At 35.4% G+C, this 14,157-nt stretch overlaps 1 protein-coding gene across 3 annotated transcripts in view; it reads right to left on the reverse strand.

Moving 5' to 3' along the window:
- Nucleotides 1-14,157, reverse strand: part of CPPED1 (calcineurin like phosphoesterase domain containing 1) — a 51,953-nt gene that overhangs the window by 34,945 nt on the left and 2,851 nt on the right. For all 3 annotated transcript variants that reach the window (XM_085302861.1, XM_085302876.1, XM_085302868.1), the window contains exon 2: nt 4,571-4,789. In XM_085302861.1, the coding sequence (XP_085158987.1) occupies nt 4,571-4,789 (219 nt within the window). The remainder of the gene's footprint in view (nt 1-4,570; nt 4,790-14,157) is intronic.

Here is a 14,157-nt window from a genome sequence, read left to right on the forward strand (position 1 = left end):
AGCAGATGTCACTGTAAGGCCATGCTCTACCACCTTAGAAAGGCTGTGGAGTTAGGATGTTTCACTACTTAATGGGTGAAAAACTGGCTGGCTTAGTGGGCTCAAAGGGTATTGGTTAATGCAAGAATAAGAGAAGTTGTCATCAACTGAAACATAAGGTTTCAACTTCGTATGAGGAAAAATACTTTTAGAAATACATTTCCAGGGTTTTGGAAAAATGCAGTGAAATGAATAAATTATGCATTTCAAGATTACCATTTTTACCATACTAAGTTATGGTACACTAACTTAATGCACACAAATGTATTTCGAAATAAAAGTCTTTTATTATCACGGTACATGTAAGTATCTAACAAGCTTATAGAAAATAATTTTAGTAACAGTTGCAGTATAAGGAAGGTACTGCTTAAAATTCTTAAGTATCACAATATTAGTGTTACCAGGAATAGATATCCTATTCTTGATTATGTAATCAAGAAAAACTTTTGCAAATAATATTCAGAGTACAAACTACTTTTAATCAGCAGCTAAATACCAAGATACTGACACTGATTATTTCATTTCTTTAATGACATCTGTAATGGATTCCAAGTGCTCTGCTTGATTGCTTCCTAGCTGATCAGGATTCTATTCATCACTTCAAGCTGCTGGAATTCTGAGGTTTCTTGGAGTTCCTTTTTTAAAGGTTTCAGTATTGCTGCAGCTAAAAAGCTACAGTATATGCTTTGAAATAGTCATAAACTTTACGCAGTTCTCCATGATAAAAAATATTAAGAGCAATGTTTAGTTGTTTTTTTTTCCCTTCTTTTCATTGACAAGCATTGATTATAAAGCAATGTAATACAAGAAACCCTACAGACATCAAGCCAATGGATGGTAAAATGTAACTGAACTCTAGCTGACAGCAGCATTCTTCAATAAGTATGCAGCACCTGTAACTGTGATATGCTTTCATTAACACTGATTTTAGTCAGTTTTAATATAGCTGAAGCTTGCAAGTGGTTTAAAAGGCTAACATCAATTTAAGATATCAAATAAGACAGGTATAAGCCAAATTAAGTATTATTAAACTTAAATCAATGGCATGTCTCATGTCATTTCTGATTTTTGCCTACTGAAAAAMATGTGTTTTTAATTCTTTTAATTCCTTTTTTGAACTAATATGATAAAGGAATTGACACAGCAATTAGAGAGACTCTACTGAGGAGAAATATGAAATGATTGCAGACCCATTCCACTACAAACATGCTTTATGTAAGTCTAAACATTGCTGGCTAGAACAATAGTGAAAATACTAAAATTACTCAAGGAAAAGAAATACTAATACTAGTTTTCATTCCCACAAACACACATTCAAGTAATCTGAAAAGCTACTGACTGTAAAAATTCTCAGATTGTTTCTSCTCTTCTTTAATGTAGTATTTCAGAAAGACTTATGTTTTCAAAATTTTGTTACAACAAAAAAATACTGACAAGTTTCAGTATTCCTAATATAATCTTGAAAATGAACTCTTTCCAATAAATTTTTGAATGAGTTGCTGACTTAGCTTTTTATTTCACTGTGGCTTCAGTTTGAGTTGTTTAAAGGGATTTGAAGAGTATGAAATCTCAAGCACAGATTAGTGGAGAATTGGTGGCGAGAGACTTGTGCCATGTGATGCTGGCAYATAACGGCACCTTTTCATTATGAGTGCAGAAATGTTAGTATTTCATCAAGAGAAGAAAGTTAAGAATTTGTTTGTAACAAGGAAATTATCTCAATCGCTACAATTTAGCATGGAACACAGTAGAAAACTAGAAAATGTGATTGTTGTTTCAAGGTTTCCAAGAACTATCACTGCAAGGAACACGGAAAGGTTGCAATTCTAACATCAGGGGATTTCCATTTTGATGATGTATGTGCACCAAATAAGTTCTTATGAAGTCAACAGTTTGGTTTTTCAATGCCAAATCTTGCAGCGCAAAAGAATCAAACAAAAATAGCTATTAACAAGCTATACGAAAGAAATAAATATCTCGGTAGGAAATTTTTAAGAGTTAGTTGTCTCACCTTAAAATATAATTAAATAAAATACAAAGAAAATATCGAGTTTTGAARGTGTTTCTCTTCCAGGGGCTAAGTGAGGAAAAAATAGTAGGAAATAGTAGGAAAAAGATTTTTTGAAAAGCTCAGTATTTCACTTCTTCCATAATATATATTCAAACAGTTTAAACTAAAACATGGTTTAAAATTCTTTTTAAATATACAGAATCAGAGCTATCCCTCCATAAAGTACTTTTCTGACTCAGGGCTTCTACCTCCCTTTGTTGGATTACACACGCCTCCCTGCCCTATTGGGCAACTAGCCACAGTGCTAATCCACAGGAAAAAACTTAAAATTCTATCTGTTTACCCACTGACAACACAGCAAGCCATTTACATAAATATGAAAGCAGCAATACAATGACAAGTAATTGTTCCAATTAAAGATTCTAAAAATCCTTTAGTAATGTATTTTGTTAACTATTTTATACAACTACCTGAGAATAGTTATACAAGATGTTACCAAATATAAATTTAAAATCAACAAGAAATTACTAGAATCTGAATGAAGTACTAGTATCTGTAGTACTTACAAATTACAAGCTACATTTACAGTGGGAGAGTTGAATAAAAGACAATATGCCAAGAGAGGTAATGAACTACTCTTTCTTGAAATTTCTTGGAAACTGGAATAGACTGCTTGAAATATATATACACTGCACAACATATACATCACATAATGCAAGTGATCTCAGCAGCACAATCTGTTCAGCTTCCTTTACATGTTTGTTAGTAAAAATGAATACATGATAATGTTTTGCCAAACTAACAGATTTGTATTTAAAATATTATGGAAATCTTAGACATACACTGGTAAAAGGTATAATAACTAGAGTGATCCATTACTAGGAAAAAATAAAGTTTGCAGCATACAAGTTTCTATATATTTCAAGACTCATTTATTGTATTTAGTCATTAAGTACCCAGTAGAAGTCAGAATTTCATTCGAGCTCTCTTTAGTTGGCATTACCCTGTTAACAGAAAATGCCTTATAATAATGTTGAAAGTCATTACAGACAAAAGTATTCAGACAGAACTCTTCGCATTGTTTTATGAACACTTGATAAATATTCAAGAAAAATTAAGTTAACTTAGGTTCTTGGATTACTTAAATTTTTTAGCAAAAATTCCTTCTCAATATGTAGAACACCTATTATTTGTCCCGAGTCCTCCCAGCCCCTTACAAGGGATACTAAAAGCAACACATCCAGAATACTTCCGCAAATTAAAAGTCAAGTAGAAGGGCAAGATGCTTCTTATGAAGAGATCAGCTTATAATTGTGGCTGAGCTGGTTTGAACCTACACTTCCAAAATTAACTGAAGAAGATAAACCAATAAAAGAAGTAATGTAATGACAGACTATATAATATGAAGCAGCTACTGTGGTTATAGGCAATAGATTATTATAAAGTTAAATTCTTTGCTTTTTATACTGTTTTATCACTAAAACTGTTCTGGCCAAAAGAAAGTTTGTGGCTTATAAATAATGTCAATGAATCTGACTCACAGCTAAGGTTTTAAAATCCACTTTGTAAGAAAGAGAAGGAATTAGTAAAAAGTCTCAATCACACTCAAAACCTTACTGCACAAACAAGAACCAGGGAGCACAATATCAGCTGCAAGTGGAGTGCAAAGCAGTGTGTAAAGCAAAGCACAGAAGACTCAGTATTAACAAGCTCGCTTTGTGGATCATTGTGCTGTCAACTCCATCACTAAGGCTGTTTGCAGGTCTGCTTGTTATCAAAGGTGGGAAATAGAAGGGAGTCTCAAAAGCAGATGTAATGGAAGTATCTGTCAACTGGTAACCTGTAAAGATTGTTTTATTCACTCCAAATAAGAATATTTATTTAAAATGGAAAGTATTGAGTGTTTTACAGTTTTAACAGTAAAATTTCATAACACACCTTTCTAGATGCTCTGCTGTTGTTGTTCTATCAGTGCACAGAAATACTCAAATCTCAAGAGTTCTATAGAAATAGGACAGAATTCTACAATTTGAATTTACTGACTTTTTGCATTTTAAGAATTCAAATACTGAAGTGGTTGAATTTATACATCTAAATTCAGACAATTCTCTGCCAATTTAGGTACTCAAAAAAGCTGTAGCTGTAGCTATTTCTTTTTTCTGGTCACTGTTTTGCCAATGGCTAGAGTGCCTATTTAGCTTCTGAAGGCAATTTGTTTAGAAGAAAGATTTTTAGTATTTCTTCTTAGGACCTTTCTTTTAAGGACAATTCCTTAGGTCACYGAAAGGAGCAGCTAAGAGAATGGCACAGCTGAACTGAATGATACGGTAGGTCAAATGAAGAAAGCAAAATATTCAAGAATAATTTGAAAAGCATTTTTTTTCCCAAACATGGAAACGACATAATAGCAAACCCCATGAAAGTATTGTGAAGTCCAGAAAATTAAACTGGCCTTGTTGCTGACCTGAATACACACCAAGTGGAGTTACGATCTCCATTCTATACTTTTAGTTGCCTTACCTGGCATTCCATGGATAAGATCTCCACACAATACAAAGAACTTGGGTTTCGGATTTAGGTTGTTAATGGCTTGCACAGCTTGCTCTGTTAATYTGATCTCTTCTCCCCATTCATCACCTCCATTGTCACAGTCTCCAATTGCCCAAGCTTTCATCAGCCCAAACTGAGGATCTGCTCCTTGGATGAAGTAGAAGGGCCCCTTCCATTCATACTCCTTATCTAAAGGAAGAAAGAAGTGAAGTGCTATGTAAGCTTATAAAAAGAGAATGAAAGTTTCCATGCATAATTGAATCTTCACCAAAGTAAGTTGGAGCCATTTTAATAAAGATATACATTTCTGTAGACAATGATAGAGCACGAATTTAAAAGCAGAGGTACAAAATTTTCCTCTGATGGCTAGCAGCATGAATGAAAGTATATTAATCTAATTATATCACATGGCAATGAAGTCCAACTTGAAGAAAAAGTGTGAGAAGAATACAACAAATAGTGCTGCAGATTTCAAGACTACAACATAGGACAACAGCATGTAACATTCGATTTCGGTTGATTCGTGCAGGACTTCAATTATTGCCTAACTAACAAATTAAAATATACACAACACATTCTGTGGTACCAGTAGACTTGTCCTTAAATTATTACTGAGTTAAAAGCATTTTGTTCTTATAATTTTAGAGAAATTGGATGCAACAAATTCTTTTGAGTTGAAACTGAAGACATTGTACAGAACCAAGGACAGCAAACAAAAATCCCAGTGACGTCAACTAGCAGCAACAATTAAAATCTTGAGTACTTCTACACTAGCTCTTCAGACCTATAATGAAAAAGTAGGAACTCAGAAGCAAACTTACATTTGTAGAGTCTGCAGAGACAAAAGGGACACCAAACTTTCTGTAGCTACTTTTTTTGTATTCTTGTTTCTCTGATACTATAATAAGTACAACAAAAGAACCAGGATCACTGAGACTGCAAGCAGTTTAAGGAAGGAAAACACTGGGCAAGTAAAGCTACATTTGGCTAAAAATTAAAAATAAAAATGGGTATCCCACTTTCTAGACTGTTGTCTCAACCCTGAATTAAAGTACAAGCATGAGTTCACAGTGGTTTCTCCGGTTGTCTGCACACATTTATTTGCATCCTGAATATTTGGGTTTGGACAGCTGCATACGGCTTTCACACTTTTGACCATGTCTGTCTCCGGTTTTGCTCTATACATTTACTTTTATTCTTTCTTCTAATGGCATTCCAGTTGTTAAAAAGTCACTAACTACATCAACATATAGTTGAGTCTAAAAAATACAGTAAATGATTTCAAATTAAAATATAATCCATAAATAACTTCATGTATTACGTCAGCCTGATCTGAAATACAGTTTGAGGTGATAACACTAGATAAACCCCCCATTAACAGTACACAAGCCAAAGGTATGTCCAGAGCATGGATTTACTTTTGGTTTCTTTTTTAAAGTTCAGAGAAAATATTCTAGTATTGGACCACTTGAATTTTAGCTTTCCAGGTTCCAGTCTGCCTTGTACTTCGTAAGAAGGCAGGTATGTTTCTTTCAAAAAAGATCAAAAAACACAGATCAGAATTTGCCTGTTGTGTAGTGGATACGGATAGACTCAGGCAGGGCAGTGAAGAAATTATGTAGGCAACTCCCAGAAGCTGCTGGTAATTAATCTGTTGCCATGACATTGGATCTCTTTGCCAAATGTAAGCTTCTACATTTTATTTAACGTAATATTTAAATTCTAAACAAAATGATTTATAATCAGTTAACATTGTCTATTAATTCATACTAGCATTGCCTTGCTCTAAATAATAATCACGTTTTATAGATGGAAACTTTTAGTCATTCATTAGCTTTTAATTCTGAAATGAAATTAACTTTTGCAATTACATAACTTATTCAGAGAAGTAAAATGATCCATCTATCCATGAGTTTTCAATAGAAGCCTTTTGAAACAGGCTGAATGACACAAAGTAATTTAGGTTTTTATTGTGCATCTTGCATGGAAAATGAAAAATATGACTGCCATAAAAATCAGCTTACGTGCTACATCAAAGGTATTGTCTGGGCAGAGAAATCAACTTACAGTTTTTATAAGCTATATAGAGAAAGAAAAAAAAAGGTCTGCATCAGAAATCTTTCATGACCTATCTGAAAGAAAACTAAAAGGAAGCTCTGAAACAGCTACTTGTTTTAGAGGAGCATCACAATCCTCGACTCAATAAATGGACACTCAGAGAAAAAGCTGAAATCCTTGAAAAACATGACAGGGATTCTTAACACCTGTCCCTTTTCCAGTAACTTCAAAAGTATACTCCTTCACTGTTCATCAGCGTTGAAGAAATCTGCTTGTTTTGCACTGATTAATCTGAAACCAGTTATTTTACCAGTGGCCTATATGTAAAGTCTTTCCCCTCCCCCCTCCTTCCCAGGAACTGCTAGAGAAGACAACTAATCTTGTTCTCAAGGGTGCATTTCTCTATTTAGAGCCCCAAGGACAGCGTCTGCTGGCCAGCAGCAGTTGGTGCATCTGCAGCACTTCAGGTGCCTGSTAAGCAGGCTGGCTGGCACAGTCAGCAGGATTGGACCATGTCCCAGGTGAAAATAAACCTCATCTATAATGCTTGAACAGAGAGACAGAAGTCTGGCAAACAAACCATGCACTGTCAGGCAGCACGCAGAGCCGAAGCAAAATAGGTTGCAAGGCTGGAGCAGCATCTATTCTAATAGAAGCTTTATGGACTTTTTTCCTGCCTTGTATTCACACTAGGATAGGAGCTCTCTAGGTTTCAGTACCTGAAAGTTTCCAAGACTGCGCACAGATGCACTGGTGTGAATGGGTGGGCAATGATCATGTTAGGCAATGAGAAAGAGAGGGAGAGAAGACAAATTTGAAAAGAGAAGTTTCAGTACACAAAATCAAGATATGGTAGAAGAAAGGAGAAACAGAAGAGGCAGGGGTGGAGGTGAAGAACAATGGGGAGAAAAGGAAAGAGATAGGAGGTGAAAAGAGAAAGAAATTGAAAACAATGGAGAGGGATATGCACTATATTCTCCGTTAGAAAAGAAAAAAAAAAAGATGAAAAGGAACAAAATGAAGAAAGGGAAGCAACAGCAGAGATGCAGGAATCAGGGCTGCATAACATTTACCTAAAATGTTTAACTGGTCTTGGTCAAGTAAACAAGTATTCCTGTAGTAGATAACTCATCAAATAGTTACCAGAAAAAGCAAGGTTGATTAAATATTTACAGCTTCTTTGCTGTTATTTGATCTGGCCCACTAGAAAACCTATTTTCAAAAATTTAAATGAAATTGCATTACTTATCATGTTGTACTTACAAATTTAATTAAGTGGGAACACAATAATATATGAAAACTTTAGTTTATACTTAAATTATAATTTAACTTTTGTTGATCAATAACATGTTTCGATTAATATTAAGCACTGTAACTAAATGCAGAATATCATGAAGTGAGTTGTACAGACTGGTACAACAGAACTGGTGCAAACTTACAGGTGCATAAAGTCTTCAGTCATATTCTGAATTCCGCTGTACCGGGAAATAAGTTAACTGCTCTCACTGGTCTGTCAGCAAACAGGTTTGTGGAAGGTTTTCCTTATTTGTGGAAGTCAAAACATCAGTCCAATTAAACAGTTTATATTGTTGCAACTAGAGCAGCTTGGCTGATTTTGCTTAAAACAATCCAAGATCACCTCTGTGTGATTGCTCCAATATTGTAGGAGAGTAGAAACAARAAACAGAAGTCAAATGAATGTTCCACTAGCATAGTTGGATGTAGAAATCTTTCACCTAACAAGTGACTTATCTACAGGCCTTAATCTGTGTTCAGATCATTACTCCCAGAACTTTTGCACCCTGTTTCTCCCTCACCAGCTGTTTGCCAGGATCCTCAAGCAGAACAGGTACATGCAAATGAACCTCATCTGCTTGTGTGGTAAGTCAGGCACCACAAAAAGCTGTCTGAACCAGTTCATTGGACTTTGCACTGAATCACAAGAAGAGAGAGTTAAGCAAATCACTCTGTCAGTACGCTAGGGGAGCGCCAAAGTTGGGCAGAGAGTTAACAATAAACAGCTTTGGGCAGGAATGGTGGGAGGAGGTGGTTGTTTTTGCAGTGATCATGTAGTCATGATCCACATCCCTAAATACTAGTCTGCAAGTTTTCAATTAAATAGTGTGGACTGTTGTCATCTTCTCTTCAAATGCAGCAAGCAATGGCTGTCTGGGGAGTGACATCAAAGGTTTCTCTCCAACAATTTCAATTTTCCAGTTCATAGGTCAGGTCTTTTTTTTTTTTTTTTTTTTTTTAAATAAGCTTTTAGATGAGCTAGTCTTATATCAAATAAAGTGCACACCAGGTAGATCAATAAAAGATCAGGATTCAATTAATAAATATTTTTTCTGCTTTCTACCTTGCATCACAAAATTGAGCAGAGCTGAGAACACTAACCGAAAACTGGCTCTTCATCTGTATAAGCACAGAGGCTGTTCGTGACTTTCTAAAATAACCACAGCAATAAATAAATATATAAATAAATATATAAATAAATGCAAGTACCAAGTAGAAGAGAACAGATTTCTCAGATAGAGCTGGTGCCTAATTGTGCCCCAAACTGCAAGAATTACCAATTTGTTTTCAAAGTACTGGGCTATCTTTTTAAATTATTAGTGTCAATATAGAATGTATTTACAAAAGATTAACAAAAACAAAGAAGTCTCCTAATGTATTGTAGCCTCCCATTCTCATATCTATTCAGCCAGTCCTCCTACAACCTCCAGTATTCCTGAATATACAAGATTTCTTCATTTCTGCTTCAATATTTTTAATTTAACTGCCTCAAAATAGGTTGTAAAGAAAGAATTCAGTTTTGCACAAGACATCAAGCTCCTCAAGGAGTCTTTATCTCTTTTGAAAGAATTGAATTGGACTAGCAATACAAACTTAGGTCTCCCACCCTACAGAGGGATGCCACAGCATTCTGCGTTGCAGTGTGCTTTCTCATGCTTTCTCAGCCTATTGCAGCTTCTGAACATACACAAATAATAGTCAGCCTCTCCAGTATTTCTCAGTAATAAGTCCCACTTCTCAGACATAGCTAAGGCCTGTTCTAAAATAGGCCATCACTTCCTGTATCCAACAGCAGAGTGCTTTAATCAGCAGGTTGTTGGGGGTGCCTAAGACTCTATATTCCGTTTTGGTTGACTATATTTCAAATTAATCATGGTGTGCTGCAAGAGTTAGTTTTTCTTTATTCATTCTAGCCAAGTTATACACTGACAGTTAAAAGTTTTAAACCCGRTACAGAAGATAACAGCCTACAGACATCAAACACTTTTCCATGACTTGTTAGTATTGCTACTGCCCCTTTACTGCYATTAAAAAAACAAAAACAAACAAAAAACCAACCAACTATTCATGTTTTATTTTCCTTGTTACTTTCTGACTTAATGGCAACTAGAGCAAGTGTKCGTGATACTGAAGCTAGGTAATTTCTCCAGTCTAATTTAATTTCAAGTGGTCAGTGCAGTTTTGGATATATAGACTAAAAAACATGGATTTTAATTCCAAGAATTGAGCTACCTTAAGGAAACGTGTCTTTGAATGACATCTATAATATCCATGGCAACTACTTCAAAAACAATCCCCCCCCCAAATCAAAGCACACACACTACTTAATACGGTATACAACTATATACACTTAGCATCTCCATAAACTGACAAGGTACATCATTCATTCTTCAGGTAGCCATCCCTTTTCCATGCCACACAGTGGCTGCTTTTTTGAAGGAGAAATAATGCCTGTGGAGCTGCTCTCACACAGAGCCACACAAAACTCTTATTCCAAATCCATTTTGTTCCCAGGCCTCCTTAAGAGCTGTACAGCTGATTACTACAGAGGTCCAACTCCAACAGGTCGGTATGCCTGTTTCAATATTCTACTCTTCCTGCTCCCATGCAAGCCAAACTACAGAGACTGGATCAATARTGTATTTTTAGTAGACCAGGCTGAAAAACAGTTCCAGCTTTTAATTTTATTTAAGCATTATTCTATGAAGGGCCAAAGTAGTCAGCAGTAATTCACAACATAAAACCTTTGTGAACACACACAAAAAGGCACTGATGACCTAGATGAGATTTAAGTCTTAACCTTACCCTTTCTAGAGGACAATAGTTGATATCTTGATACAACTTAGTGTCTTCCTCTTTTGCTTTTCCCTAAATTCTCCTCTTCTTTTTCTTCCTCCCTTCCCTAATGATCACAAATGAACATATACACAGGCTGGTCATATAAACCTCTGGAAGCAGGTCTGTGACAACAGTGCAGTAATGGTAGAATTACCAGCATTTCAATGGCAGGATTTTCAATAGCACATGCTGTGGTTTTGGGGTTCATTTTGTTTTTCTGTAGACTCCATAGCATTTTACAGAAAAGGAGTTATGAAAAGTTAAGAGGAGGCAGAAATAACTAAAAAGAACTCCTGCGTACTGACAACTGTGTGTTTGCCAAGGGACTTGAATTTGGTTCTTTAAAAGATCACTGGAAGAAATGAAATACAATTTTTCCCCATGTTTAAATGCAGACTGCTAACCAAAKATTAAACAGTTTTGGTTTGCTTTTTCTGTACCTTCAAACACATTCTATTTTGAAAGATAATAATGGCCTGAGTCTCTCTTCTGTTCACTGTTAAATACGGAACAGCAAGAACATATCAGGTACATGGGTTCCTTCCCTTAGCTGTCTCTATCGAAGTTCACATGTGATTGTTTTTCTAGGTAAAATGAGACAAGAAGCACAACCTTTTCTAACAAAACTATAATCAGGAAGAAGAACTGAGTTTTTATACCTAGGCAGTACCCGTACCTTATAAGACAATTAGCCATTTCTCTCCCCCCCCCCCGGCCTCCAACTATTTTGGGGAATACGCTTTCCTTTCTCTCAGCCCTGGAAGAGCTTAAAAAAAAAAAAAATACAGTGCTTGCACTAAATCCTATATAATTCCTCATTCAATATTAAAATATTACCAACATGACTTTAAAAAAATACTGTCATTGTTGCCTGTAGGTTCAAATACAAAAGTAGATCTCATTCACATGAAGTCTTCATTCCTTTCAGTTGCATTTTTCAGCTGTACCTTAGAGACTACCATAGAAATGGCTAGAAGGGTTCTGCGGCATGACTAAGGTTAAGTTATTTTGTGATGCTCAGTTCTGTGCCTCAGGAAAAAAAAAAAAAAAAAAANGGAAGAAAAAACCTCACCAAAATGCATTTTTGGAGAACACAGAAGTCTCTCTCTAAAAAAGTAATTACTGTAAAAATTATGTATAATAAGTACAAACTACAGAATTAGCATCAGTGAGAAACACTAAGTGACAGAACAGTTTCTCAAATAAAGTAACTATTGCTACTTTTTTAAAAAGATATACTGTTAAACTTTTTAATTAACTACCAAGGTAAGAAATGCCCTCCCCCCAATACAAGCAGTTGACTTGTACTAAGGGCACCAAAATGGTAAGCTCTAGTCATACCTTATGCCCACCCTCAACTTTAACACGTATATTCAGCCAAAGACTGTAGGTGTGAGTGGAAATATCTTGGGTGTGACAAGGTAAAGTGACAGAGTTGCCCAAAACCCACTTAAAAATTCCTAAAATTTTTGCCTAATTCATATGACAGTTGGAACCAATATTGGGAAGGAAACACAGTAGCTAGTAAGCAGTTCTTGATGTGTCCTGATCAGTGCAAAACCTGGCTCAAGAATATTACTGTTGAAGAGCTTTAGAACAGTAATCATAATGTACCAAGATTAAACATTCATGTGAAAGTAAGAAAAAAAGAAATTGACTGTAGCTGTATTTAATTTCAAAGGAAGAGAATTACTTGCAATTATGAAACTTTTTAGAAGTGCAAAAATCCTTGAAGGCAGCATGGAAATTATCCCAAAGGCTCTGACCATATGCACAGCACCGGCTAAGAAGGAATTCTAAAAAACTGAAAATAATCCAGCCTGACTACACAACAGCTGTAAGGAGGCTACTAAAACCACCACAAATTCCTTGAAAAACTAAAGCTATATCCAAATAAGAACACATGAAAGACTTTATACTCTGGAAAGCAAGATGCAACAGTCCAAAAAGTTCAGCTAAAAGAGTGAAGAATAATTGGAAAACAGTGTAAACCTGAAAACTAAAAAAGCCCGTTTGAAAGCATTACAAGCAGGTAGCTTGCCAGACAGTCAGTTCGAGACTTGCAGAGAAAGACATGCAGAGAAGACAGTGACAWAGCAGGAAAGCAAAGTGAATTTTTGTATTCCTGTCTACCGTGAAGGAACCTGGAAAGATTCAATGCCAGAATGCTTCCTTACAGGTAGTGCATCAGAGCACCAGTAGAGGATTCAGCAAACAAACACAAATAATAATAAATCCATACCAACATTTAAAAAGTGTTCCAGAGCAATTTCTTAACTAGTAAATAGCAAAGCTGGTGCCTATATATACAAAGTAATAGATAGTGTCTTAACAAAGACAGTAACTACCGCAGTTACTACCTCTTCAAGAGTTCTCAACAGCTTTTGCAAAGAGAAGTCTACCTCTCAGGTTTACAATTTCAAGAGAGTCAGTAGGAACATCAACAAGAGGAACCCACTTGAAACCTCTCYGAGATCTAGGTAGACTGTATTTGACACAGTTTCAACCAAGGCTCTTACAGATGTCCTTATATGGATAAATAATTGGTAAGAAAAGAAAAAGAAAAAAAAGACACAAACACTTAGATCCCATGAGCATCTGTGTTGGGACCYGTACTGTTCAGCATACACAGAACCCGTAAGAGCAACTGAATAGCAAGGAAGTGAAATTTGCTAAAATTAAGCTATTTGGCACAATAAAAATAAGGCTTGCTTGTGAAATACTATGTAAGGACTCCATTACTCAGCATGATCATTCAAGAAAGCAGCAGATGAACTTCAATGCAGAAGAGCATCACCAACTTCATAAAAACAAGGACAGTTCTGCGAGTGCTACAAAGAAAAGTCACCTCAGTGTTCACTAATCACACCCCCCCCAAAAAAAAAAAAACTACTTAGATAGGAAAGGAATAGAAAGCAAAACAAGAAAAATCCCATTATCATTATGCCCCTGTATAAAACCAAATTGTATTCCTGCATTGAATACTATTCTATCATTTTTGAGGTCTGGAAGGGAAGCATAATAAGGATGATGAAAAGTGTAAAAAAGCTTCCATATGACGACCAACAACAACAAAAAAAAAGTAGYACTAGTTTTCAAAAGTGCAGGGAGGGAGACACAATAACTACCTATAAAAATCACAAGTGGAATTGAAAGCATGAATACACAATGCTTGTTAACTATCTTTTCCAGTTGAAGGTTTTGGAAGCATCAAACAACCCATCAAAAGACAGATTCAAATCAGACATACTTCTCACAACCAAGCTAAGCTGTGCAATTAGGATCATTTGTTTTGGAGTATGATCATATTGGTATTATTTAAACAGAAAAGTTAAAAAAAAAAAAAAAAAAAAAAAAAAAAAAAA

Source organism: Rhea americana, unplaced genomic scaffold (assembly GCF_003343005.1).
Source record: "Rhea americana isolate MKP2758 unplaced genomic scaffold, rheAme1 scaffold_10, whole genome shotgun sequence".
NCBI classification, from domain to species: Eukaryota; Metazoa; Chordata; class Aves; order Rheiformes; family Rheidae; genus Rhea; species Rhea americana.